Source organism: Indicator indicator, chromosome 37, assembly GCF_027791375.1.
Source record: "Indicator indicator isolate 239-I01 chromosome 37, UM_Iind_1.1, whole genome shotgun sequence".
NCBI lineage: Eukaryota > Metazoa > Chordata > Aves > Piciformes > Indicatoridae > Indicator > Indicator indicator.
In genome coordinates this window covers 3,138,263-3,165,241 of record NC_072046.1, presented here as the reverse complement: position 1 = coordinate 3,165,241, position 26,979 = coordinate 3,138,263, and the positions used below count along the sequence as shown (strand labels likewise).

At 57.4% G+C, this 26,979-nt stretch overlaps 1 protein-coding gene across 1 annotated transcript; it reads right to left on the bottom strand.

Moving 5' to 3' along the window:
- Positions 1-334: 334 nt before the first annotated feature.
- On the bottom strand, positions 335-25,641 carry PLEKHM1 (pleckstrin homology and RUN domain containing M1). The gene is made up of 12 exons (XM_054396531.1): positions 25,600-25,641; positions 24,620-24,867; positions 20,061-20,711; positions 16,632-16,921; positions 16,417-16,490; positions 13,069-13,300; positions 10,538-11,458; positions 8,349-8,494; positions 7,970-8,163; positions 6,799-6,862; positions 5,403-5,560; positions 335-464 (listed from the first exon to the last, which is right to left on the bottom strand). Exons 1-12 carry the CDS (start codon positions 25,639-25,641, stop codon positions 335-337), a joined length of 3,150 nt encoding a protein of 1,049 aa, XP_054252506.1.
- Positions 25,642-26,979: the final 1,338 nt, after the last annotated feature.

The following is a 26,979-nucleotide window of genomic DNA, read 5'->3' as shown; positions in this document are numbered from 1 at the left end:
TCCCACCTCACACCCTGCAAAGCCACTGCGTCTCCACCAGGATGGCATTCACCAGCTTGGCACCGGCAAGGCGACTGGCAGCATCCCCGAGCAGCACCAGGTTAGTGTGAGGGTTGGGGGGGATGGACCCTTCCAGCCCCCCCTTGCTCAGCCCTGGGTGGGCAGAGGGTCCCTCCGTGGGCAGGAGCACCCATGGCACGTTGCTAAGCACCAGGGCAGGGCTGGGCGTAGGATCAGCCCCTGGGCAGGGGGTTCTCTTCTCAGCCCCTTCCCCTTAATGCTTGTCCAGATGGATGAGATGCCAGGGGCAGTGTCACAGCCACTCCCTGGGGGGCTACAGGTTGGGCTCCACGCTGGCCTCTGCCTCCAGCTGCTGCTGGTACCGCTGCCGGCGCTCGCAGCGCGGGCACGACCTGGCACGGGCCTGGCAGTCCTGGTGGAAGACAGTTTTGCATTCACTGCACCTAAGAGAAAGCAAAGGGAGAAACCAAACCCCAACGTGTTGGTAACAGCAGAGCAAAGACCAAACATCTCCTGAGCAAAGCAGACCTGGGGACACTTCACAGAGTCACAGGAGCCCAGACTGGTTTGGGTGGGAAGGGACCCTCAGAACTCAGCCAGTCCAAACCCCCTGCAGCCAGCAGGGACAGCCCCAACCACAGCAGGTTGCTCCCAGCCCCAACCAACCTCCCCTGCACTGGTGCCAGCCATGGGGCAGCTCCCAGCTCTCTGGGCACCCCAGGCCAGGCTCTCCCCACCCTCAGTCTCAAACATTTCTCCCTTCTCTCCACTCTCAATCTCCCTCTTGCACTTCCCAACCATCCCCCCTTGTCCTGTCACCTCAAGCCCTGCTCAAAACTCTGTCCCCAGCTCTCTGCTGGGCCCTTGAAGCACTGAGAGGCCACCAGAAGGTCTCCCTGGAGCCTTCTCCTCTCCAGGCTGCCCAAGCCCAACTCTCTCAGCCTGGCCTCCCAGCAGAGGGCTTCCAGCCCTGCCAGCATTGCTGTGGCCTCCTCTGGCCCTGCTGCACCAGGTCCCTGTCTGTGCTGAGAACTCCAGACCTGGGGACAGTTACTCATCTCAGTTTCCTCCCAGCCCTTTCTGAGCAGAGATCCCAGCCCCAGCTCTGGCTCTGTTTGAAGTCTGCTAGCAGGAGCAGGAACTACTTGAGCACAACATCCACCTCCAGCAAGCTGAGAGCAAAGGCAGCAGCTCGCCCGGAAAGAGCTTTGTGGGCAGCTGCCAGCAGCTGCTGGGGTTTTGTTTGCAGATAAGAGAGGGAGGTGCTGAGAGAGGCCTGCACCTTGTTCTCACAGCAGTGACAGCACAAGGGCAACTCTTTGGGGCTGAGACACCAAACCCTGTGAGGATGCAGGGTGGGAGAGCCCAGCCATGGAGCCTGGTGGGGATGGGATGATGCTCAGTGCAGCTGCATGGACTCTCTGCTCACTGGGGCTGGGAGGCTGACAGGAGCCCCCCAACCCTGCCTGCAGGACCTGCATGTGACAAGGACACTGCTTGGGCACATCAGAGACACAGGAAGCTGGGAATGGGGTTGGCTTTGAGTCAGTGGCTCTGGGGAGGCCTCAGCCACCTGGGACCTCCCCACTTGGCTGGGAGCCACAGCAGGAATGTAAACAGCTCCAGATGCCACCTTGCATGGTGTGGCAGCCAGGAGACACCCAGCCCTGTGTGGGGTGTTCACAGAGCTTGAGTCAACAGCAGACAGGCCCCAGCCAGGAGGGCTGAGCTCAGTTTCACCCAGTCCTCACCCACCCCTTGCCAGCAGCAGCAAAAGGCAGCCAGGCCAGGCAGCAGCAGGTCAGGCAGGTCACTTCTTCAGGGCCTCAGGTGCAAATACCTGGGGCACCATCAGTGTGTGAACATCACTGAACGTCCTAATTGCCCAGAGGATGAGTGGAGAGGGGAGTGGAGAAACACCCCAGGCAGGGGACAATGGCATATCACAGCCTGGGTCACAGGAGGGTCAGGAGGCTCTGCAGAGGGACCTGGCCAGGCTGGATCCATGGGCAAAGGCCAGTGGGATGAGGTTCAACAAGGGCTGGGTGCTGCACTTGGGTCACAACAACCCCAGGAAAGCCCCAGGATGGGGGCAGAGTGGCTGGAAACTGCCTGGTGGGAAAGAACCTGGGAGTGTTGGTCAGCAGGGGCAGAAAATGTGGCAGCAGTGCCCAGGTGGCCAAGGTGGCCACCAGCAGCATGGCCTGGATTAGCAATGGTGTGGCCACCAGCAGCAGGGATTGTGCCCCTGGACTGAGCACTGGGGAGGCCACACCTTGAGTGCTGGGGTCAGTTCTGGGCCCCTCACTTCAGGAAGGACATTGAGAGGCTGGAGCAGGTCCAGAGAAGGGCAACAAAGGTGAGAAAGGGTCTGGAGAACAGGGCTGGGGAGGAGCAGCTGAGGGAGCTGGGGGTGTGCAGCCTGGAGGAGAGGAGGCTGAGGGAGACCTCATTGCTCTCTACAGCTCCCTGAGAGGAGACTGCAGTGAGGTGGGGGCTGGGCTCTTCCCCCAAGGAACAAGTGTCAGGACAAGGGGAAATGGCCTCAAACTGCCCCAGAGGAGGTTTAGGTTGGACATGAGGAACAATTTCTTCCCCCAAAGGGCTGTCAAGGCCTGGCCCAGGCTGCCCAGGGCAGGGATGGATTCCCCATGCCTGGAAGGGTCTCAGAGCTGTGTTAGATGTGGTGCTGAGGGCCATGGGTTAGTGGTGCCCTGGCAGTGCTGGGTTGAGGCTTGGACTGGATGATCTGAAGAGCCCCTTCCAAACAAGAAAATTCTGTGGTTCTACCTCCTGCTCCTGCCAGGAGGCTGCAAACCCCAGGTGCCTGGGGGTGCAGAACAGCCTTGGGCACAGCCAGGCCAAGAGATGCCCTCTGGCACCCTGCTAAAGTTTCTCAGTGCACTTTCATGCAGCTCCTCCCTGAGCACCAGGAGGGAGATTTGCAACACCAGGGGCTGGCTTTCACCCTGGGTGTCTCTGAGTGAGCAGCAGCCCTAAGGATGCATCTCCAGCCTCCATCTGCCCTCAGTGGCTGGAGGAAGCAGGCAGCAGAGCTGCGAGGAGCTGGGGCATTGTTCAGGGAGGGTTCAGACATCCTGCAGCCAGGGACTCGTGACCCCAGCAGCTGGTGGTGCCCCGGGGCAGGCAGAGGGGCAGGAAGCCAGCTCGAGCTGAGTTAGGATGTTGGTCGAGCTGCTGCTTTCCTGCTGCACGACCTCCTCTGCTGGGAACAGAAATAAAAGAGGTCCACAAGCTTCAGAGCCCACCTCAGGGGGGGCCATGAGCCCCACAGCCAGTTCCAGCTGAGCTCTGCCCTGCATGTCTGCACCTTCCAGGGCCCTCCTGCTCTACTTTCAGGGAAAATCCATCCCCTGGTGCTGTCCTTGAGGCAAGGAGGGGGAGTGAGAGACCCTGCTCAGCCACCTGGGGAGTAGCTGTGACCAGCTAGCCCATGGGGTACCCAAGGATGCTGTTGGCATCTCCTGCAGCTCCTGGCTGTTGTTCATAGGGAGGTAAAACAAGGGCACAGACCAGCAGGCTGTGAAACTTCTCTGTCAGGACCACCCCCACTCCCAAATAACCATGGAGATGAGGACCTCTCTCCACCTAAGGTGGACCAGGCTCCTGGGCTGGAAGACTTTGGTATGGCTTTGGCAGACATCCACCTTCTGACATCCCCATCTGATGCCAGTGCCTGCTCAGCTGCTGAGCCCTGGGCTGCCCCTGAGCCCACACACACAGGCACCCTGCCTGCAAAGGATGGGAGCTCTGCAGGCAGGAGACAAACCCAGAAGGAAGCCAACGTCCCTCATCCTGCTGGGGACATCCCCAGCCTCTCTCCACCATGTCCCACAGGGCTGCCTACCATTTAGAGTCACAGAGTGGCTTTGGTTGGAAGAGACCTTTCAGGTCATTGAGTCCAAGCCTCACCCCAGCACTGCCAGGGCACCACTAACCCATGGCCCTCAGCACCACAGCTCCATGGCTTTGAAACCCTTCCAGGGGACTCCATCACTGCCCTGGGCAGCCTGGGCCAGGCCTTGACAATCCTTTGGGGGAAGAAATTGTTCCTCATGTCAAAGCTAAATCTCCCCTGGTACCACTTGAGGTCATTTCCTCTTGTCTGCCACTTGTTCTTTGGGAGAAGAGACCAACCCCCACCTCTGAAAGGGTTGTAGAGGGCCAGAAGGTCTCTCCCCAGCCTCTTTTTCTCTACAACAGGCTGCTGGTGCCACCTGGGCACACTCTGGTTCATCTTCAGCCATTGCTGACCAACACCCCCAGGTCCTTTTTTGCCCCAGGCAGTTTCCAGTCACTCTTCCCTAAGTCTGGAGCACTCATGGGGTTGTTGTGGCCTGAGTGCAGATGATCTCCAAATCCATGTGTCCTTCCTCTTCTCCCTGCTTGCACAGAGAGCCATGAACATTCCTGCTCCTGCTTCTCCTTCCCTCCTGCAGCCCCTGGAAGGGGTTGGACAGAGGTTGAACAGGAGATGTGTTGGTCAGGTGAGCAAGGCACGGGCACACAGCATCTTCCTCTTCCTCTCTACCACCCTGGGACCCAGCACCCAGCCAGGCTTTTGCAGGCTGACAACAAGGTGCTGGGTGGCTCTGCAAAGCCACCTGGCTTGGTGACATCTCAGCTCTGTGACAGATGGTCCCTTTCTGTCCCAAACTGACCACTTTTGGTTGGGGGCTGATGGGCACCACAAGGAAGTGGAAACCATGAGGATGTGGATACTAGAAGGACGTGGGCACCATGAGGATGTGGGCATCAGGAGGACATGGGCATCATGAGGAAGTGGAAACCAGGAGGATGTGGATTCCATGAGGACATGGGCACCATGAAGATATGGATTCCATGAGGATATGGGCACCATGAGGACATGGGCACCATGAGGACATGGATTCCATGAGGATATGGGCACCATGAGGACATGGGCACCATGAGGACATGGATTCCATGAGGATATGGGCACCATGAGGACATGGGCACCATGAGGACATGGATTCCATGAGGATATGGGCACCATGAGGACATGGGCACCATGAGGACATGGATTCCATGAGGATATGGGCACCATGAGGACATGGGCACCATGAGGACATGGATTCCATGAGGATATGGGCACCATGAGGACATGGGCACCATGAGGACATGGGCACCATGAGGGCATGGGTACCATGAGGGCATGGATACCATGAGGGCATGGGCACCACAAGGATCCACAACCATCTCAGACCTATTTCCAGGCCACTTTGTGCCTAGAGAGAGAGCCCCCGGGAGGACCCCAGGGTATGGTCCAGGCTCCTGGGCAATGCCAGGCTGTGAGGTTGGGTGGGCTGGCAGCAGCAGGAGGTGACAGGGCTGGCACTCACCTGGTGGTAGTGTCAAACTCAAAGGGGAAAATGATGTCACTGCTGTTGCAGATCTGGCAGATGAAGCCCCGCTGGGTGCAGAGGTCACAGCTGTAGACGTGGTGGGAGGCAAACTGCAGCAGGGACTGCAGGAAGGTCTCAAAGACACCATCGGCTATCTGCAGGCACAGAGGGCTCAGGCAGCTCTGCAGTCACCTCCTGCTGGGGCTGCACCCTGGCAGGGCCACAGCACAGCCATTCCTGCAGCTGTCCTCTAAACCCAACCCAAAGCACGGTGCCTGGGTGGCAACGGCACCTCCAAGGGCTGGCAGCAGCACCCAGGACCTGCTGGGATCAGGCTCCTGGCTTTGGAATCAGTGAGGAGCCAACCACCCAGCACCAGAACCTGCTGGGATCAGGTCAATGAGGAGCCAACCACCCAGCACCAAGAACCCAGCACCAGAACCTGCTGAGATCGGGTCAATGAGGAGCCAACCATCCAGCACCAAGAACCCAGCACCAGAACCTGCTGGGATCAAGCTCTTGGTTCTGCAATCAATGAGGAGCCAACCACCCAGCACCAACTACTCAGCACCCAGAACCTGCTGGGATCAGGCTCTTGGTTCTGCAATCAATGAGGAGCCAACCACCCAGCACCAACTACTCAGCACCCAGAACCTGCTGGGATCAGGCTCTTGGTTCTGCAATCAATGAGGAGCCAACCACCCAGCACCAACTACTCAGCACCCAGGACCTGCTGGGATCAGGCTCTTGGTTCTGCAATCAATGAGGAGCCAACCACCCAGCACCAACTACTCAGCACCCAGAACCTGCTGGGATCAGGCTCTTGGTTCTGCAATCAACGAGGAGCCAACCACCCAGAACCAAAACCTGCTGGGATCAGGCTCTTGGCTCTGCAGTCAATGAGGAGCCAACCACCCAGCACCAACTACTCAGCACCCAGGACCTGTTGGGATGTGGCTCTTGGCTCTGCAGTCAACGAGGAGCCAACCACCCAGCACCTGCAGTGCTACCTGCAGTGGACAGAGGTCGGTGGTATGGAGATGTGCAAGCACCAATTGGTGTAAATCCAGGAGACACAACTTTTCTCACGTGGTTTCTACAGTTCTTGGGAGGGCACAGGCTTGTGCCAATTATTTTGGCAAATGAAAATGATCAGATCATCAAACCAGGGAGTTGTTGAGGTTGGGAAAGACCTTTTAGACCATCAAGTCCAGCCCCTGAGCAGCTAATTGCTGTTATTTTTCTCCAAGCTGATGTACAAGCTTGCAGAGCACACATGATGGAGAAGAGGGAGGCAAAAGGACACTTGAAGCTGTTTGAAACCTTCTGCTGAAGGTCTACAGACAGGACCTGAGAGGTGCTCACCAGCAAAACAACCTCCCAGAGCTCTCACCTGCCTCAGATCGGCGACGCTGTATTTGTGGGGACACTCCAGGAGGTAGTGCCTGTGATCAAGCCTGCAAAGCAACACAGAGAGGGAGGTGGTAGATGGCTTCCACCACAGCTCCAACAGCTCTGAAGCACAGAATTACAGAATCACAGCATTAACCAGGTTGGAAAAGACCTTCAAGATCATCAAGTCCAACCTATCACCCAACCCTAAGTAATCAACCAGACCATGGCACTGAGTGCCTCATCCAGTCTGATTTTAAACACTTCCAGGATGGTGATTCCACCACGTCCCCGGGCAGCACATCCCAATGGCCAATTTTCTTTCTGGGAAGAATTTCTTCCTCACATCCGGCCCAAACCTCCCCTGGTGCAGCTTGAGGCTGTGTCCTCTCCTTCTGTCACTGCTTGCCTGGGAGCAGAGCCCAACCCCCACCTGGCTACAACCTCCCTTCAGGTAGTTGTAGAGAGCAATGAGGTCTGCCCTGAGCCTCCTCTTCCTCAGGCTGAACACCCCCAGCTCCCTCAGCCTCTCCTCACAGGGCTGTGCTCCAGACCCCTCCCCAGCCTTGTGCCCCAGACCACTCCCCAGCCTTGTGCCCCAGACCCCTCCCCAGCCTTGTTGCCCTTCTCTGGACACCTTCCAGTATCTCAACATCTTTCTTGAACTGAGGAGCCCAGAACTGGACACAGCACTCAAGGTGTGGCCTAACCAGTGCTGAGCACAGGGCAGGATGAATTCCCTGCTCCTGTTGGCCACACTGTTCCTGATCCAGGCCAGGATGCACCTGGGCACACTGCTGGCTCCTGTTCAGCTGCTGTCACCCAGCACCCCCAGGTCCCTTTCTGAGCCTGGACGATGCAGACTCTTGAAGAGAATCACCACAGGTCTGATTTTCTCATTGTGCCACACATCCCAAATCCTGCCCCTGAGAGGCTTTCAAAGGGGGGAGGAAAGGAAACCAATCTCTCATCTACTTCCCCAGGTGTTTCCTGTCCAGCCAGAAGCTCCTGGCTCAGGAAGGTGCTTCCTGAGTCACATCTCAACGTGTCAGCCCAGCAGGCAGAGCTACAAACCAGCCCACGCTCCAGCAGCGAGGATGAGGAGGAGCAGGAGAGCATCGGGGTGTGAAGAGGGGGATGCAGGAGGAACATCCCCCAGAGAGGGCTCTCACCTCTTGCTGAGCTCCTTCAGGGCCCCGCTGCGGCACATGAGGAGATAATCTCCCAGCAGCTTCAGCTGCTCCCTGCTCCTCTGGATCCTCCTCATCACCTCCACATGGTCGTAGAGGCTCTCGTTGACCAGCTGCAGGTCAATCAGGGGCTGGTGACGGATCTGGGTGAGGAACTTCAAAGCCTGCCTGCAAACCTGGGGCAGAGAGAGGCAAGAGGTGGGCATGCAGCCAGGAGTACCTCAGGAGGAGGTGTGGAGGGAGGTCTAGGCTGGGCGTTTCCACCTCTGCTGCTGGTGGGAGGGTGGAGATGGCCCTTCAGGAAGTGCAGGCAGGTGCAGGAGTGTTCCCTGCTGGCTGCACTGGCTGAGCCTGGACTCACCCCTCGCTTGGCCAGGTCCCAGTTGTGGATGAGGCGTGAGGGGATCACTGTCTCCTCGTCCTGGTGGCAGCTGTCGCAGTAGTAGAGACCGGAGAAGGCGCAGAGCTTGGGCTTGCCAAAGGAGAAGCCAATCTGCCTGGAGCAGCCTGCAGGGAGGAGGGACCAGCAGAGTGCTCAGGCAGTGGAACAGGCTGCCCAGGGAGGTGGGGGAGTCCCCATCCCTGGAGCTGTCCCAGAAACCTGTGGCCATGGCACCTGGGGCCATGGTTTGGTGGCCATGGTGGGGTTGGGTTGATAGTTGGACTGGATGACCCCAGAGAGCTTTTCCAACCCAAACCATTCTATGATTCTATGACCAGGTGGGGAGAGGGGACCCATGCTGCCCCAGGAGCCTGTTCCCATCACTGCCAGCATGAAGGAGAAACTTCTAGGAGCTCTTGCTGAGCACTGATCAGATCCCCTCTGGGGCTGCTCTTCTGCAGGCTCTCAGCCCCAGGGCTCTCAGCCTTTGCTCCTCACAGAGCTGCTCCAGGCCCCTCAGCAGCTTTGGAGCCTCCACTGGACTCTCTCCAGCAGTTCCCTGTCTCTCTGGAACTGGGGAGCCCAGAAGTGGACCCAGGACTCCAGATGTGGTCCCACAAGGGCAGGGTAGAGGAGGAGGAGAACTACTCTCAACTCAGGCTCAGGTGTCAGCCTGGGTGGGAGGTGAAAGGGGAGCAGGCAGTCTCCCAAGGAAACCTGCACATAAAACCTGGGAATTTGTCTCTTTGGCTTGGTGCTTCCAGCTGTGGGTGGGTGGAAGGTGCAGGACAGAGCCTGGAGGGGAAGGGAGAGCCCAAAGAGAACAGAAAAAAAAGAAATAAATACACAGAAACAAAAGAAGAGAGATGAAAGAGAACCCAACCTGCTGCAGGGTACAAGAATCCAGCTGAGGGAGAGAACTGTAAAGTTTAATTAACTCCCCAAGGTGAAGAGCTCAGGAGAGGTGCCAGGGAGGTCACCAAGATCCAATGAAGCAGCAGGGCCCTGTGAGGTGCCAGGGGAGGGTGAGGGGAAGGTTGGGCAGCCCCAGCCTGTCACACCCTGCCCTGCTGCCCTACCGGACTGACAGCTTCTGCTCCTGCCTGCACCTGCCCCATGGGCCACAAAATGCCCAAGAAGAGAGTCCTGGGCACCTCTTGGTCCATCTAAGATCCTGTTCCACCTAAGATCCTGGTTTCAAACCAAGATCTCCACTGCCTGTCCATAAGCACTGTAAATAAGAGCCCAGTGGCAGTCCAGCTGCACCTGGGCCAGGGTGGGTTGGAGTTTCAGCAACCCTGAGCACACAGACCACCAAAGGTGCCTCTGACTGGGGATGTGAAGCACCATCGAGGGGCTGTGGGGCTACCTGGGGTTTGGATGGGGAAACCAGCAGCTGCCCTGCAGTGGGCTTCCAGCACACAGGGCATTGCTGACTTGATGTCACCTCACTAACCTGAATGAAGGTGACAGCATGAAAGGTGGAGATGAGCTGGCACCAAGCACTGCCAGCCCAGCCCCAGCCTGCCCTGGGCTGATCCCCAGCAGTGTGGGCAGCAGGGGCAGGGAGGGGATTCTGTTCCTCTGCTGTGCTCTGCTGAGACCCCCCCTGCAGTGCTGGGGCAGCTCTGGAGTCCTCAGCACAGCACAGACAGGGACCTGGTGCAGCAGGGCCAGAGGAGGCCACAGCAATGCTGGCAGGGCTGGAAGCCCTCTGCTGGGAGGCCAGGCTGAGAGAGTTGGGCTTGGGCAGCCTGGAGAGGAGAAGGCTCCAGGGAGACCTTCTGGTGGCCTCTCAGTGCTTCAAGGGCCCAGCAGAGAGCTGGGGACAGAGTTTTGAGCAGGGCTTGAGGTGACAGGACAAGGGGGGATGGTTGGGAAGTGCAAGAGGGAGATTGAGAGTGGAGAGAAGGGAGAAATGTTTGAGACTGAGGGTGGGGAGAGCCTGGCCTGGGGTGCCCAGAGAGCTGGGAGCTGCCCCATGGCTGGCACCATTGTAGGTGAGGTTGTGTGGGGCTGTGAGCAACCTGCTCTGGTTGGGGATGTCCCTGCTGGCTGCAAGGGAGTTGGACCAGATCACCTTTGGGGGTCCCTTCCCACCCAAACCATTTGACGGTTCTCTGCTCATCCTCCAAGCCAAAGCTGGTGGTGCCCAAGCCAAGCCATACCTGCACAGATGAAGCTTTGTGAGTCCAGGCCCTTCTCCGTGGGGATGGCCACCAGGTACTGCAGCATGAAGCCATTTTCCTTCACCACGTTCTTCAGGATGACCTGGCAGTGCCCATCCAAGCTGCCAGCCAGCGTCACTGCCTCCTCTGCACTCTCCAGGTAGGCCATCAGCACCTCCCGGACCAGCTCCCTCCAGGAGGCTGCTTCCTCTGCGTTCTCAGCCTGCAGCTTCAGGACAGCTTTGGAGGTGATCACCTTGAAGAAGGCAGGACCCCCGAGGCTTGTGTCTGGCAGGATGTCCTGGATGGTCTCAATGCCATAACTGTTGCTTAACACTTTCTCATTGTTCCGGACTTTAAAGCACTTTAAAGTCTCTAGGGACAGGGAGAAAACGAAGGGCACCCAGCTCCTGTCCAGCTCCAGGTACAGCACAGCCTCTTTGATGGCATCCAGCTCCGGCTGGGGGGCTGCAGCCCAGTCCAGGCTGCTCCCAGGCACATCCCCGTGCTGCAGGGGAGCGCCGCCGCAGTCACCCAGCAGGGGCTGGCCCTCGCCGCCCTCCTCCGGGCGGTACTCCAGCGTCTCCCACTCCTCCTCCTCCTCCTCCAGCTGTGGCCGGCACTTGTGCAGGGCCTCGCGGATCCTGTCCAGCCAGTCCTCAGCCTCGTCCCGGGAGGCAGCTCGGAGGTAGAGCTTCTTGCCCAGGAAGACCAACTCGAAGCGGCCGTCGGCGTGGGTGAGCGCCAGCGCCTCGCAGCGCAGCAGGGAGTAGCTCTCCACGCAGATGCGCTCCTGGTGCTCCAGGAAGAGCCTCAGCTCCAGCGGGGACAGCTCGCAGCAGAACTCCTTCCAGATGCCCATGGCGCCCCGGCGCTCCAGGCTGCCCAGCTTCAGCAGCCCTCGGAAGGGGTTGGACAGGCCTGGGCACAAAGCAGATGTCTCAGGTCGGGGGTTGTGCATTCGCGGAATGGTGTGGGTTGGAAGGGATCTTAAAGGTCAGCCAGTTCCAAGCCCCCTGCCATGGGCAGGGACACCTCCCATCAGCCCAGGCTGCTCCAAGCCTCATCCAACCTGGCCTGGGACAGTGGTGAGATGCTGAGAGGTTCACAGAATCACAGAATTTCAGGGGCTGGAAGGGACCTTGAAAGCTCATCCAGTCCAGCCCCACTGCCAGAGCAGGAGCACCTACAGCAGGTCACACAGGAAGACATCCAGGTGAGTTCTGAATATCTCCAGAGAGGCAGACTCCACAACCCCTTTGGGTAGCCTGTTCCAGGGCTCCGTCACTCTCACAGTGAAACATTTTTTCCTCATATTTATGTGAAACTTCCTCTGCCTCAGCTTCCACCATTGCCTTTGTGCTGTCATTGGGCACCACCCAGCAGGGCCTGGCTCCATCCTCTGGGCACTCACCCTTTACATATTTATAAACATTGATGAGGTCACCTCTCAGTCTCCTCTTCTCCAAGCTAAAGAGCACTCAGCACCCTCAGGCTCTCCTCCTGCAGAAGATATTCCACTCCCTTCATCATCCTCGTGGCTCTGCGTCGGACTCTTTCAAGCAGCTCCCTGAGGTCTTTCTTGAACTGAGGGGCCCAGAACTGGACACAATACTCCAGATGCAGCCTCACCAGTGCAGAGTAGAGGGGAAGGAGAACCTCTCTTGACACAGCCCTTCTAATCCACCCCAGAATGGTATTGGCCTTCTTGGCCACAAGAGCACATTGTGGATGTCCCCTCCCTGGAGGTGTTCCAGGCCAGGTTGAATGAGGTCTTGAGCAGCCTGGGCTGGTGGGAGGTGTCTCTGCCCAGGGCAATAGAGTTGGAACTGGATGATCTTTAAGGTCCCTTCCAATCCAACCCATTCCATGAATCCTATGATTCAGCTGAACCAACAAAGGGGAATGCAGCATAGAGAGCAAAGCCAACGAGCTGCCTGCAGCAAGCAACCAAGCTTTGAGTGCTGGTCCTGGTGGCAGGTGGGGTGGGGCAGGAGTTCACAGGACCTTGGTCTCCACCATGTCTAGTGACAGGACAAGGGGGAATGGTTTTAAGCTGAGGGAGAGCAGAGTTAGACTGGATCTGAGGAAGAAGTTCTTCATTATGAGGGTGGGGAGACACTGGAACAGGTTGCTGAGGGAGGCTGTGGATGCCTCCTTCCTGGAGGTGTTCAAGACCAGGTTGGATGAAGCCTTGAGCAACATGGGCTGGTGGGAGGTGTCCCTGCCCATGGCAGGGGGGTTGGAGTAGATGATCTCTGAGGTCCTTTCCAACCTAAGCCATTCTATGCTGTGTCCACCTGCACTTGAGTTTTGAGGCTGGAATGAGGGATGGCCACAGGCCACATCCTACAACGCTCCCACTGGAGCCATCCTGGGCTCAGCCATGCCAAGGGAAGCTGCTCCTCTGCCTTCTGCAGCTTTTTGAGCTGCCACCAGCTCAGCAAAGAGAAGCTTCCCAACCGCCCATCACCCAAGCCCCCAGCCCAGTGCCCAGGGCAGGCAGCAGGCGAGGGGAGGCTGGCACTCACCCATCTGCCTGCGGTGCACCACGCTGAAGCCCTTCTGCTCCCGCTCAGGAGACGCTTTGGGTTTCCCACTCTCTGAGGAGGGCACTGAGAGGCTTTCCAGGTCAAGGGCACTGATGAGCCCTGGGGCCAGACCCTCCTCAGCTCCCTCAGGCCCAAAGCCATTGATGTTGGCTGTGCTCTCGCTGCTGTCACCCAGAGCAGGTCTGTAGAAGTCATCTTCTGAGATCCAGCTCTTCCCTTTCTGTTTGAGAAACAGCAATAAAGGTGTTAATGACCCAAGTTATTGAAGACCCTGAGCCCCTCAAATGTGCACACCCATGGGCACCCCTCCATGGAGCCCCTCAAATCCCATGAAGTAACAGTGGCCATTCCCACGTGGATGGCTCCTCTGCTCTCTCCCATCAGGAATACTCCAGGGGACTGAGTTGGCAGCTGGCAAATGTTGGAATTATGCACTGGTGGGACTACAAAAATCCAAACCTGATCAGTTCTGTGTCCTTAAAATCATGGAGGGGCTCCAAAGGAGAGGACATTCCCTGCAGGAACCATAATGAGGGCCCAGCAGAAAGCTGGGGAAAGAGTTTTGAGCGGGGCCTGAAGTGACAGGACAAGGAGGGATGGTTGGAAAGTGGAAGAGGGAGATTGAGAGTGGAGAGAAGGGAGAAATGTTTGACACTGAGGCTGGGGAGAGCCTGGCCCAGGCTGGGCAGAGAGCTGGGAGCTGCCTCATGGCTGGCACCACTGCAGGGGAGGTTGGTTGGGGCTGGGAGCAACCTGCTCTGGCTGGGGCTGTCCCTGCTGGCTGCAGGGGGTTTGGACTGGCTGAGTTCTGAGGGTCCCTTCCCACCCAAACCAGTCTGGGCTCCTGTGACTCTGTGAAGTGTCCCCAGGTCTGCTTTGCTCAGGAAATGTTTGGTCTTTGCTCTGCTGTTACCAACACATTGGGGTTTGGTTTCTCCCTTTGCTTTCTCTTAGGTGCAGTGAATGCAAATCTGTCTTCCACCAGGACTGCCAGGCCTGTGCCAGGTCATGCCTGTGCCAGGTCGTGCCCGCGCTGCGAGCGCCGGCAGCGGTACCAGCAGCAGCCACCTGCTCTGGCTGCAGGGCTTGGACTGCCTGAGCTTTGGGGGCTCCCTTCTCACCCAAGCTATTCTACAAGATGTTTGGTCCATGAAGTATTTCTGGCAGCAGGTGAAGCCCAGCCATGCCATGGGAGGGCAGCAGCAGCAGTGGTGCCATCCTTGCTCCAGGAAGAACAGAGGAGATGTCCAGGATGGAATGGAGCCTTGTGGCTTACAAGCAGATGCTGCAAACGCCAGGCCTGATCAGCACAGGCAAAAAGCAAGGCAGGGAAGGCAGAGGGAACCTCAGTCTCCCTGTGTCAGGAGAGATGAGAGCCACAAGCAGAAGCTCATTAAGCTGGAAGAGAACCTGGCTGTTGATTTCTCTGGGGGGGTTCTGGCCTGAGGTTCTGGGGCAAGGTCCTCACACACCAAGAGCCAACTGTGACCCAGCTCAGTGCCCTGGCAAAAGCTTCCCTAGACCCAGACATCCCTTCCAGGGCTGCATCCCACCAGGAACAACCTCTCAGCTGCTTCCCAAGAGCCTTTTATCCTGAGTGCAGAAGGAAGGGACAGCAGAAGAGCTGCCACCACCCCATGGTGAGGCTGACAAATGGCTGGTGGTGCAGATGCCCAGGCCCAGGCAGGCTCAGCTCACTGCCAGCCCAGGGCTGCAGGTGGCTGTGAGTCATGCCAAGGCAGGGGGGAATTTCCTGTTGACACAGGGAGCAGGGCAGGCTGGCCAGGGCCTGGGGAGCAGAGGAAATGGGACAGAGGGGAGGGAGCTGAGGGGACCTGACACCAAACCCAAGAGAAACCTTTTTTGGTGGAGGGGTTAGGAAGCATGTCCCAAACTCACTAGGGTGGAGATGATGGGGACCAGAATGGAAACCATGGGGATGAGGATGGAAATGATGGGGACCAGGGTGGAAATGATGGGGACCAGGGTGGAAATGGTGGGGACCAGGGTGGAAATGGTGGGGACCAGGGTGGAAATGGTGGGGAACAGGGTGGAAATGATGGGGAACAGGGTGGAAATGGTGGGGACTAGAGTGGAAATGATGGGGACTAGGGTGGAAATGATGGGAGCTAGGGTGGAAATGATGGGGACCAGGGTGGAAATGGTGGGGACCAGGGTGGAAATGGTGGGGACCAGGGTGGAAATGATGGGGACCAGGGTGGAAATGATGGGAATTAGGATGGAAATGATGGGGACTAGGGTAGAAATGATGGGAACTAGGGTAGAAATGATGAGGACTAGGGTGGAAATGATGGGGACTAGGATAGAAACCATGAAGACTAGGATGGAAACAGTGGGGACCAGAATGGAAATGATGGGAACAAAGATGGAAGGGATGGGGACCAGGATGGAAACAGTGAGAAGGATGGAAATGATGGGGACCAAGATGGAAACAAAGGGAACCAGGATGGAAACAGTGGGGACTAGGATGGAAATGATAGGAACTAGAATGGGAACAAAAGGAACCAGGACAGAAGAGCCAGTAACAAATCAGACAAAGGACTGGGATGTTCAAAGAGCTTCCTGAAGGCAGAAGCAAGCAGAGCAGCTCCTTGGCAGCAGCAGGGGAAATCCGCTGCTGCTGAAGGTGGCCTAAGCACTCAGGAATGCCACCCTGCTCCAGGAATGCCATCCTGCTCCAGGAATGCCATCCTGCTCCTGGAATGCCATCCTGCTCCTGGAATGCCACCCTGCTCCAGGAATGCCATTCTGGACCACGAATGTCACCCTGCTCCAGGAATGTCACCCTGCTCCAGAAATGCCATCCTGGACCAGGAATGCCACCCTGCTCCAGGAACAGCTGTGCTGCATCAATATTTTTTCACTGGAAAAACCTAACTGGTTTCCCACCCACCCCCTCCTCTTATGTGGTCCCCATGAGCCCCCCTGGCACACAGCCCAGGGCCAGGTCTGTGAGCTCATGGCTGCTCAGATAACCTTTACCAACCCAGAAAGTTTCCTGCTGCAGCTCTGCTTGGTGAGGGACCAGCCCACCCAGGCAGGGCTTCAAAAGCTTTGGTGCCTCTTTCAGCAGGGAATACCAACTTGGAACCAGTTTCTTCCAGAACACAGCTCCATGGAGCCCAGGAAGCTGTTCATGGACCCAAAGTGCTGTTAGGAGAGTGGAAGCAGCACAGAAGATGAGAGTTTGGAGAACAGGCTGCCTGCTCAGAAAGTGCCACCAGTTATGCTCTCCTTTTCCATGAGATCTGCTGCTGAGGAAGCATAAACCCAAGGAGATCAAGAGCAAGGAGCTGTGAGACTTACTGCACATCCCAGCAGGGGAGAAGGGAGGTTCTGGGCCGTGGGGCTGCGGAGTGCTGTGTTTGCCTTGCTGCTGCCTCTGCTGCTCTCTCCTCTGCTGCTCTCTCTTCTGCTGCTCTCTCCTTTGCTGCTCTCTCCTTTGCTGCTCTCTCCTCTGCTGCTCTCTCCTCTGCTGCTCTCTCCTCTGCTGCTCTCTCCTCTGCTGCTCTCTCCTCTGCTGCTCTCTCCTCTGCTGGGACCACCACACCGTGGGGCACAGACACCAGCTGGGCCACCAGCTTCTGGTGCTGCCTCTCCATCCCCCTGGCTGCTGGGCACTGTGGCAGAGCTGGGACTGCTGGTGTTGGGAGGAGGCTGCTGGTGAGTTCCATGGGATGGAGATGGGGGGAAGGGAGATGTGGCCAGTGGGCAGGAGGGTGGCTGTGGGGAGCAGCCCAGCACACTGGGGACCAGCTGTCCTTCTGGGGCTTCCAGGCTTGACTTGGCTTTGTTGAACTCAGACAACACCCTTCAAAGAGAAAAGGGAGCAGTCTGAGAGACACAGAATAGCACAGAATGGTGAGGGTTGGAAGGGACCTCTGGAGCTCATCCAGTCCAACCCCACCTGCTCCAGCAGGGCACCCACAGCAGCTTGCCCAGGAGCACAATGCCCAGGGTGGGTTGGAAGCTCTCCACACAAGGAGACTCCACAACCTCTCTGGGCAGTCTGCTCCAGGCCTCCAGCACCCTCACACCAAACAAGTTTCTTCTCCTCTTCAGATGGAACCTCTTAGGTTCCAGTTTGTGCCCATTGCCCCTTGGCCTGTCCCTGGGCACCACTGAGCAGAGTCTGGCCCCAGCCTCTTGCTCCCCAGCCTTTAGCTCTTGCTGAGCATTGCTCAGCTCCCCTCTGGGGCTGCTCTTCTGCAGGCCCTCAGCCCCAGGGCTCTCAGCCTTTGCTCCTCACAGAGCCTCCACTGGATTCTCTCCAGTAGTTCCTTGTCCCTCTTGAACTGGGGAGCTCAGAACTGGACCCAAGACTCCAGATGTGGCCTCACTCAGGCAGAGTAGAGGGGAAGGAGGACAACCCCTTGACCTGCTCTTAATGCACTCTAGGATGCCACTAGCCTTCTTGCCTACAAGGGCACCTTGCTGACTCATGGGGACCTTGCTGTCCCCCAGCACTCCCAGGTCCTTCTCCTTGGAGCTGCCTCAAGTTGCACCAGGGGAGGGTTAGGTTTGAGCTCAGGACAAATTTCTTTGCTGCAAGAGCAGTCAGGGATTGGCACAGGCTGCCCAGGGAGGTGGTGGAGTCCCCATCCCTGGAGGTGTTCAAGAAACCTGGGGCCATGGTTTAGTGGCCATGGTGGGGTTGGGTTGATGGTTGGATGGTTGATGGTTGGACTCAATGATCTTGGAGGCCTTTTCCACTCCAACAATCCTCTGTTTTAATTCTATCTCCTAATAGAAGGAGAGTGCTGGGTGCTCCCCACAGCCCCACAGGCAGCTCCTGGACATGCATCCAGCCCTGGACCAGGAGCCAGACTTCAAATGTTCTCAGAACTGCTAACGAGCAATTAGTGGAGCCTGGCTGAGACTCTGTTCCCATGCCCCTGCTCTGCCACCAGCTCAGTCCAATTAAACCAGTCCAGGACTGGAATTCAAAGTGACATCCTTCCACCACCAATTTAATCCAACCAGAGCAGCCATCAGAAGATGCAAAAGCCTCCAAGTAGGTGATCACAGGATCATAGCTCACAGGATGTCAGAGGTTGGAAGGGACCCAAGGAGATCATCGAGTCCAACCCCCCCTGCCAGAGCAGGAGCATAGAATCCAGCACAGGGCACAGAGGAACACATCCAGATGGGACTTGAAAGTCTCCAGAGAAGGAGACTCCACAACCTCTCTGGGCAGCCTGCTCCAGTGCTCTGTGACCCTTACAGTGCAGAAGTTCCTCCTCATGTTGAGGTGGAACCTCCTGTGCTGCAGCTTACATCCATTGCTCCTTGTCCTATCCCAGGGAGCAAGTGAGCAGAGCCTGTCCCTGTCCCCTCCCTCCTGACCCCCAGCCCTCAGATATTTATAAACATTTATTAGATCCCCTCTGAGTCTTCTCTTTTCCAGACTGAACAGCCCCAGGTCCCTCAGCCTCTCCTCCCCAGGCAGTGCTCCAGTCCCTAATCATCCTCCTAGCCCAAAGCTGGACCCTCTCCAGCAGGTCCCTGTCCATCCTACACTGGGGAGCCCAAAACTGAACACAGTACTCAAGATGAGGTCTCAGCAGGGCAGAGTAGAGGGGGAGGAGAACCTCCCTGGATCTGCTGATCTGCTTGGTTGGTAATGATGCCACCAACCGTGAGGAAGAACAGCCTGCAGCTCCCAACCTTCCTGAAGACCCTCAAGAGGGTGAGGGTCCTTCATCAAACAGCACCCCCAAGGCCAGGCTCCTTCAGTGCCAGGTTTTAAGGGTGGCAGGGGAAACATTTGCTGCTTACTCAGTGCTTACATAACCCTCTGGAGATCTTTGTGCTGAGCGTTGGGCAGGACTAAATCATGAGGATGACAAAACCAACCACCTCCCTCCTCTGAATGAGCTGCCAAAGCTGCAAATTATCACCCTGGCCTGCCACCTGACTGCTTGCTTCCCCCCACAGAAAGCCCTGCAGCATCCCCCAGTGTGTGCCAGGGAGCTGAGACATTCCTGCAGCTGGGGAGCAGCATTCTTGTGATGTTTCTGCCCCAGTGGAGAGGACATACAGACACTGCAGTGACCAGGAGCTCAGCTGCCAGGGTCTCTCTGTCCTCTCCCAGTAAGCTCTGCTGAGTGTTGTTTTTTACCTTTCAGGCTCTTTCCAGGAGGAAATGGTGGGGGAGGGGGGGGGAGTTGAGATTGAGAGCAGCCCAACAGAGAAGGACCTGGGGGTGCTGGTGGGGGAGAAGCTGGACAGGAGCCAGCAATGGGCACTGGCAGCACAGGAGGCCAAGGGCAGCCTGGGCTGCAGCCAAAGCAGCATGGCCAGAGATGGAGAGAGAGGATCCTGCCCCTCTGCTGTGCACTGCTGTATCCAATTATGGGACCCCCAACACAACAGAAATGTGGACCTGATGGAGAGGGTCCAGAGGTGGCCACAAAGATGATCAGAGGGTTGGAGAACCTCTTCTGTGAGGAAACACTGAGAGAATTGGGGCTGTTCAGCCTGGAGAAGAGAAGGCTCCAGGGAAATCTTAGAGCTGCATTTCAGTGTCTGAAGGGGACCTGCAGGCAGGCTGGGGAGGGACTGTTCAGAAGGGGCTGTGGGGATAGGACAAGAGGCAATGGTTTGAAACTGGAGCAGGGCAGGTTTAGTCTGGACATCAGGAGGGAGTTCTGCACAGTGAGGGTGGGGAGACACTGGAACAGGTTGCCCAGGGAGGTGGTGGAGGTTCCATTCTTGGAGACATTCAAGGTCAAACTTGATGAGACCCTGGGCAGCCTGCTCTAGTTGGAGCTGTCCCTGCTGAGTGCAGGGGGTTGGAGAAGATGACCTTGGAGGGTCCCTTCCAACCTGACACACTCTGTGACCAGATAGCCTGTTCAAGGAAAACTGGAAAGAAAACACAGTGAGAAAATAACTGAGCCCAGGAGAGGGTCAAAAATCCCTTTGAAGAGAGGTGAGGGAAGACTCACTCTTGCAGTGACCTGTCCAGGTCCTCGTTGGTGGCCGTGCCCAGGTCTGAGTCGCAGGAGAGTGGCTCCTCGGTCCGCTCGGGGCTGCGGGCGCAGGGAGCCGGCAGGAGGCCGTCGGAGCCCAGGCTGGAGGAGAGCTGGGACGAGCTGGTGGTGTTGAGGCTGAGCGAGGACGACGTCAGCTTGGGCTTGCTGCTGGCCTTGCTGATGGGCAGGACTGAGGAGGGCTGAATCTCGATCTCGTCCGACCCCGACGACTGCGAGATGGAGCCCAGCGACGCCTTCCGGAGGGGCTCCGAGCCGGGGAGGGGCTGCGAGCCGGGGAGGGGCTCCAGCAGCTCCGAGAAGGGACACAGCCCGGAGAGGGCCAGGGGGGTGACAGTCCACTCGTTCAGGACTGCTGACTTGTAGGAGAGCTGGAAGGTGAGGGAGGACAAGCCCTGCAGGTAGCTAAGGAGGAACTCACACTCCTCGGCGTCCAGCAGCAGGGCGCTGGGCTGGTAGTAGTCGGGCAGGGGGGAGCTGCGGCGCAGCAGCAGCTTCAGGTAGCACTCCAGGAGTCCATCGTTGAGCGCCAGCCGCAGCCAGGAGCGGCACCGCCCCACGTCCGTGCTGATGAACAGCAGCTGCTCCAGCTCCGACACCACGTTCCTGGCCACGGGGACACAGCACCACCTCAGCAGCTCCACTCGCAGCCCTGGGGCTGAAGGAGAGCTGAGGATGAGCCAGCAAGGTGCTCAGGTGGCCAACAAAGCCACCAACAAACTGGCCTGGCTCAGGAATGGAGTGCCCAGCAGAGCAAGGAAGGGATTGTCCACCTGTACTGGACCAACAGTGTGCTCAGGTGGCTCAGAAGGCCACCAGCATCCTGGTCTAGATCAGCAATGGTGTGCCCAGCAGAGCAAGGAAGGGATTGTCCACCTGTACTGGACCAACAGTGTGCTCAGGTGGCTCAGAAGGCCACCACCAACCTGGCCTGGGTCAGCAATGGTGTGGGCAGCAGAGTAGGGAAGGGATTGTCCCCTTGTACTGGACCAGCAGTGTGCTCAGGTGGCCAACAAAGCCACCAGCATCCTGGCTTGGATCAGCAGGAATAGGAAAGGGATTGTCCCCTTGTACTGGACCAACAGTGTGCTCAGGTGGCTCAGAAGACCACCAGCATCCTGGCTTGGATCAGCAATAGTGTGACCAGCAGGAGCAGGGCAAGGATTGTCCCCCTGTATTGGGCCACACCTTGAATCCTTGGTTTAATTTTGGGCCCCTCACTCCAAGAAGGACATTGAGGGGATGGAGCAGGACCAGAGAAGGGTAACAAAAAGCTGGGGAAGGGTCTGGAGCACTGGGCTGGGGAAGAACAGCTGAGGGAGCTGGGGGTGTTCAGTGTGGAGAAGAGGAGGCTGAGGGAGACCTCATTGCTCTCTACAGCTCCTGAGAGGAGGTTAGAGCCAGGTGGGGTTGGTCTCTTCTCCCTAGTCTCAGGTGACAGAAGGAGAAGAAATGGCCTGAAATTGTGCCAGGGGAGGGTTAGGTTGGAAATTAGGAGAAATTGCTTTGCTGGAAGTGTGGTCAGGGATTGGAAGAGGCTGCCCAGGGAGGTGGTAGAGTCCCCACCCCTGGAGGTGTTCAAGAACTGTGTGGCTGTGGCCCTTGGGGACATAGTTTAGTGGCCCTGGTGGGGTTGGGTTGATGGTTGGACTTGGAAGGCTTTTCCAACCCAAACAATTCCATGGCTCTATGGCTCTAAGACCCCCCACCAGAAACTGCCCAACCTCTTTTGCTATGGGAATTTTAGGAGCTGGGATAAAAAAAAGGCTGTGGAAAACCTCTTTCCTTTATGGAACCTGTGGTTTCCCATGGAGAAAAGAGAGCTCCTGAATGCCCCAGGGCTAAATGCACTGCTAACAACCCCAGGCAGCCCTGGGGTGCCTCTGGGTGCTGCTCCCCTCTCTAGCTGGAAGCATCTCCCACACATCACTCACCCTGGACCAAGGATGCCATGAGGGAAATTCCTGCTCTCCCTACATGTTTCTCTAGCTGACTGCTCCTTGGTGACAAGTGCGTATCTAAACCCTAGCTTCAAGCTTAAAATCATCCAAAAAACAGAGAAAAGTCCTGAAGCAACCCAAAAAAAAGCCCCAACTCTGGGTCAGGCTGAGCCCCTCAAGCAATCTCAGCCTCCTGACAAATCATATCCTGGGCTGCAGCCAGAGGAGTGTGGGCAGCAGGGCAGGAGAAGGGATTCTGTCCCTTGGCTCTGCTCTGCTCAGACCTCACCTCCAATCCTGCCTCCAGTTCTGGTGTCCCCAGCAGAAGGAGGACACAGAGCTGCTGGAGAGAGTCCAGAGGAGGCCACAAAGATGCTCCAAGGGCTGGAGCAGCTCTGCTGTGAGGCCAGGCTGAGGGAGCTGGGGGTGTGCAGCCTGGAGAGGAGAAAGCTCCAGGGGGACCTTAGAGCTGCCTGCCAGAAGGGATCCTACAGGAAGGCTGCAGAGGGACTTTTCCTGAGGGTGTCTGGAGACAGGACAGGGGGGAATGGTTTGAAGCTGAGGCAGAGCAGGGTTAGACTGGAGCTGAGGAAGAAGTTCTGCAGCACAAGGGTGGTGAGACTCTGGAACAGGCTGCCCAGAGTGGTTGTGGCTGCCCCCTCCCTAGAGGTGTTCAAGGCCAGGTTGGATGAGGCCCTGAGCAGCTGAGTCTAGCTGAGAGGTGTCCCTGGGCATGGCAGGGAGGTTGGAGTAGGTGATTTCTGAGATCCCTCCCAACCTGAGCCACTCTGTGACTCTCTGACTTCAACTATTCCTCCCCAAAAGCCCACAGTGACACCAGGCCCCTGAATCCTGCCTGGAGCCAGCCCATGTCACAGAATGGTTGGGGTTGGCAGGAACCTCTGGAGATCATCGAGTCCAACCCCCATCCCCACTGCCATGGCTTCAAAACCCAGAGCAAAGGGTTTGTAAAAGAGGTTGGGTTTGGGTTTGTTTTTTTTTTTTTTCAATCTGTCACTCAAGAAAGAAGGAAATAAAACCAACCCCAAACTTGGCACAAAAATATCCCCTGCAGCACCTGAGAGACTTCTTTTCATCTGCTCCTTCATAATTCAGGAGCTGGATGAGGCTTTCAGAGCTACCTCTGTGTGTGCTGCTGGTGCACGTGGCAGGACTCTGCTTGGGAGTGGCTCAGAGCAGCCCCAGCCAGCCACGATGGGAACCCAGGAGAGGCCTCCTCAGAGGCTGGCTGGGACATGGGGAAAAGGAGGCCAACCATCCCCAGCAGACCCAGAAGAGAGGCCACACCACTGGACCATCCATCCCATAACCCACCAGTGTGGTGCCAGCACCCAAAATTAGCCAAGAAAGGGGTGTGCCCCAAGCTGGCAGCAGCCTTTCACTCCTCAGCTGTTTGGGGACACTGGAGCAGGCCTGACTTGGCACTTTGCCCCTTCATGCTGAGAAGGGTCTAGGACATCCCTCCCTGGGACAGCTCCTCATGGCCAACTGCTCATGGCAGAGCTCTCCATGGCCAACTGCTCATGGCAGAGCTCTCCATGGCCAACTCCTCATGGCAGAGCTCTCCATGGCCAACTCTTCATGACAGAGCTCTCCATGGCCAACTCCTCATGGCAGAGCTCTCCATGGCCAACTCTTCATGACAGAGCTCTCCATGGCCAACTCCTCATGGCAGAGCTCTCCATGGCCAACTCTTCATGACAGAGCTCTCCATAGCCAACACTTCATGGCAGGGCTCTCCATGGCCAACTCTTCATGACAGAGCTCTCCATGGCCAACTCTGTGTGGCAGAGCTGTCCATGGCCAATTCTGTGTGGCAGAGCTCTCCACGGACAGCTCTTTGTGGTAGAGTTCTCCATGGCCAACTCTTCATGGTAGAGCTCTACATGGCCAACTCTTTGTTGTAGAGCTCTTCATGACCAATACTTTGTGGTAATGCTCTACATGGCCAAGACTTCATGGGACAACCCCACATGGGCAACTCTCTGTGGTTTAACTCTACAGGGCCAGCTCTGTGTGCTTTAACTCCACCTGACCAGCTCTGTGTGGGACAATTGCATGTGGCCAAGTCTCCAAGGGACAAGTCCACGTGGCTAACTCTACCTGGGGACAACGCTGCACAGGTTGGCAGATTCCAGTGGTCCTCCCCAGCGCTGTGCTGGTCCTCTCTGAAACCTGGCACTCCACAACTGCAGGATTGGTGCTCCAGGATTGGCCACAAGGGCACATTGCTGCCTTATGGGCAGCTTGTCCACCAGCACTCCCAGGTCCTTCTCCCCTGAGCTGCTTTCCAGCAGGTCAGTCCTCACCTGGACTGCTGCAGGGGGCTGTTCCTCCCCCCTGCTCCTCATGAGGTTTCCACCTTCTCCCAGCGGTGCTGGGCAGTGCCCACCCCCTTGAGACACCCTGTGAGGGCAGATGGGATGGGGTAGGGATGTATCTCCCCATCAAGCCAACTTCCTGCTCAGAATTCCCTGAATCTTTTGGCTTTTGCAGGGAAGTCAGGGGAGAAACCTGAGCGGACAAAGAACCCTTGGCAGGGTGGGCACTCACCGGTGGGTGATGCTCTTCAGCAGACCCCAGAAGACAGGCTGGGGGAGTGGTCCTCGGCCTCCTGCTTTCTTCCCTTTCCCCCCACACTCTGCCTTGATGTGCTTTGCCTTCAGCCCATGCACAAAGACAGCTTCCAGGGCGCTGCAGAGAGTGTTGGCGTTGCCATCGTCGCTGGTGACGATGGCGTCCGAGGTCACGTACTGCTTCTGCAGGGCCTTGGTGGCACTCACCAGCTGCTTCTTGATCAGCTGCAAGACAGGAGGCACAGGCTTGGGTCAGAGAAAAGGGAATTTTAGGGAAGATTTCATAGATTCAGGGATTCATAGAATGGGTTGGGTTGGAAGGGATCTCAAAGCTCATCCAGCTCCAACCCCCTGCCATGGGCAGGGACACCTCCCCCCAGCCCAGCTTGCTCAAGGCCTCATCCAGCCTGGCCTTGAACACCTCCAGGGAGGGGACAGCCACAACCTCCCTGGGCAACCTGTGCCAGTGTCTCCCCACCATCACTCTCAAGAATTTCTTCCTAATCTCCAGTCTCAGTTTCTCCTCTCCCAGCTCAAAGCCATTGTCCCTCAGCCTGTAACTCCCAGCCCTTGTCCCTGCCCCCAGCCCTCCTGTAGTACCTTCAGGTAGTGAGAGGCTGCTCTGAGGTCTCCCTGCAGCCGTCTCATCTCCAGGCTGAACAGCCCCAACTCCCAGCCTGTCCCCATGGGGGAGGTTCTCCAGCCCTCTAAGCATCTTGGTGGCCTCCTCAGGTTGGATGAGGCCTTGAGCAGCCTGGGCTGGTGAGAGGTGTCCCTGCCCATGGCAGGGGGATTGGAACTGGATGAGCCTTAAGGTCCCTTCCAACCCAAACCGTTCTGTGATTCTGTGATCCCAATCCCAGCACAAAGAAGGCCTCCCACATCCCCACCTGTAACTGGGAGTGGCACTGGGGAGTGCCTGGAGCAGCCTGGGGAGGTTCAGGCTGCCTCACTCACCTGTATGGCTTCCTTGGGGTCATTGCTGTGGCTCGAATGCATCTCAGCTGCTGCCGCTCGCCACGCCGGGCACTGCCTTCACATGTCACCTTTGGGACAAGGGGGAGGGACACATCTGAGCACCCATGTTTGCTTCACACCCACCCCAGCTGCCCTGTGCAGGGCACCCAGTGTCACACAGGAGCTGGCTCATGCACCACGGCCCCGTGCCAGCGCTCAGGGCCAGACTGCTGCTGGACTGGGGCTGGGATCAGCCTCCCACCACATCAGACCAGGGGAGCAGGACAGCTTCAGGCAAAGCAGAGCGTGGCCAAGAGGCCATGAGGCAGTAATTAAGCCTTGCAAGAGGGAGTAATTAACTCCTGCAAGCTGCCCACAGGCAGCCCTAACCCTGGGGGAGACGCCAGGCCTGTCAAGCCAGCAGTGAAGGACCCAGAGGCTGCTTCCCTGCTGTTTCTACATCACCTGCAATGCCTGGGCACCAGCAAGGGCATCAAAACTGGCATTCAGTGAGTAAACCTGAACCATGGCACCCAAACCCCATGGAGATGGCACTAAGGTGGCCCAGACCAAGGAGTGTCACCCACCAGCAGACCATGGGCAGAGGTGGCAGCAGCTCAGCTCCCTGCTACTTGCCAGAGCAACAATGCTGCTGCTGAACCCCACCAGGATGGACCCTCTCAGAGGTGCCTGGGCACTGGTGCCATGGCACAGAGCTGTCTGGGAGCATGGGAAGGAAGAATGCAGGCTCTCTGTTAGGTTTCCAGTTGCTTTGTTCAGATGAAGATCAGCATCTCCCTGCTCCTGGGGGCTGCTCTGCTGCAGCTGGGTTTGGTGGGAGAGCAAAAAAACCAGTGGCCTCCTGCTGCTGGAAAGCCTTGGCAAAACCAGAAGCAAACAGTGGCAGCCTGGCTGAGGTCACCTCCAACTTCAGGGTGTTTGCAGACAACAAGAGACCTTTGACTTGTGACTTTTGGCCTCCTTCCCTCTTCACCAGAGCCATTGGCTCTGCCTGGAGGCTCTGCAGCGCAGGCAGCTGCCAGCGAGATGCTGGTCACAAGGCTGCTCCAGCACCACAGGTCCTGGTGGCAGAAAGGGTCCAAGAGCTGCTTCAGCACCAGCTACCACCACAGAGCTTCCTCAGGATGTGAGTGGTTGAAGAAGTTTCTTCCCTTGAGTTGCAAGCTGACTGCAGGGTGTAGGGGTGCCCAGGGCAGGCAGTGGGCTTGGCAGGGCATCTATGCTTCAGATTTGATTTCCAAGCCAACACAACCCCCTCAGAGATGTTCCCAGCAGACCTGATGGCCTTTATCTGTCCCTCTCCCTGCACCATCACCTGTCAAACCAGGACAAAAACATGGTTTGCAGAACAGCTCCTGC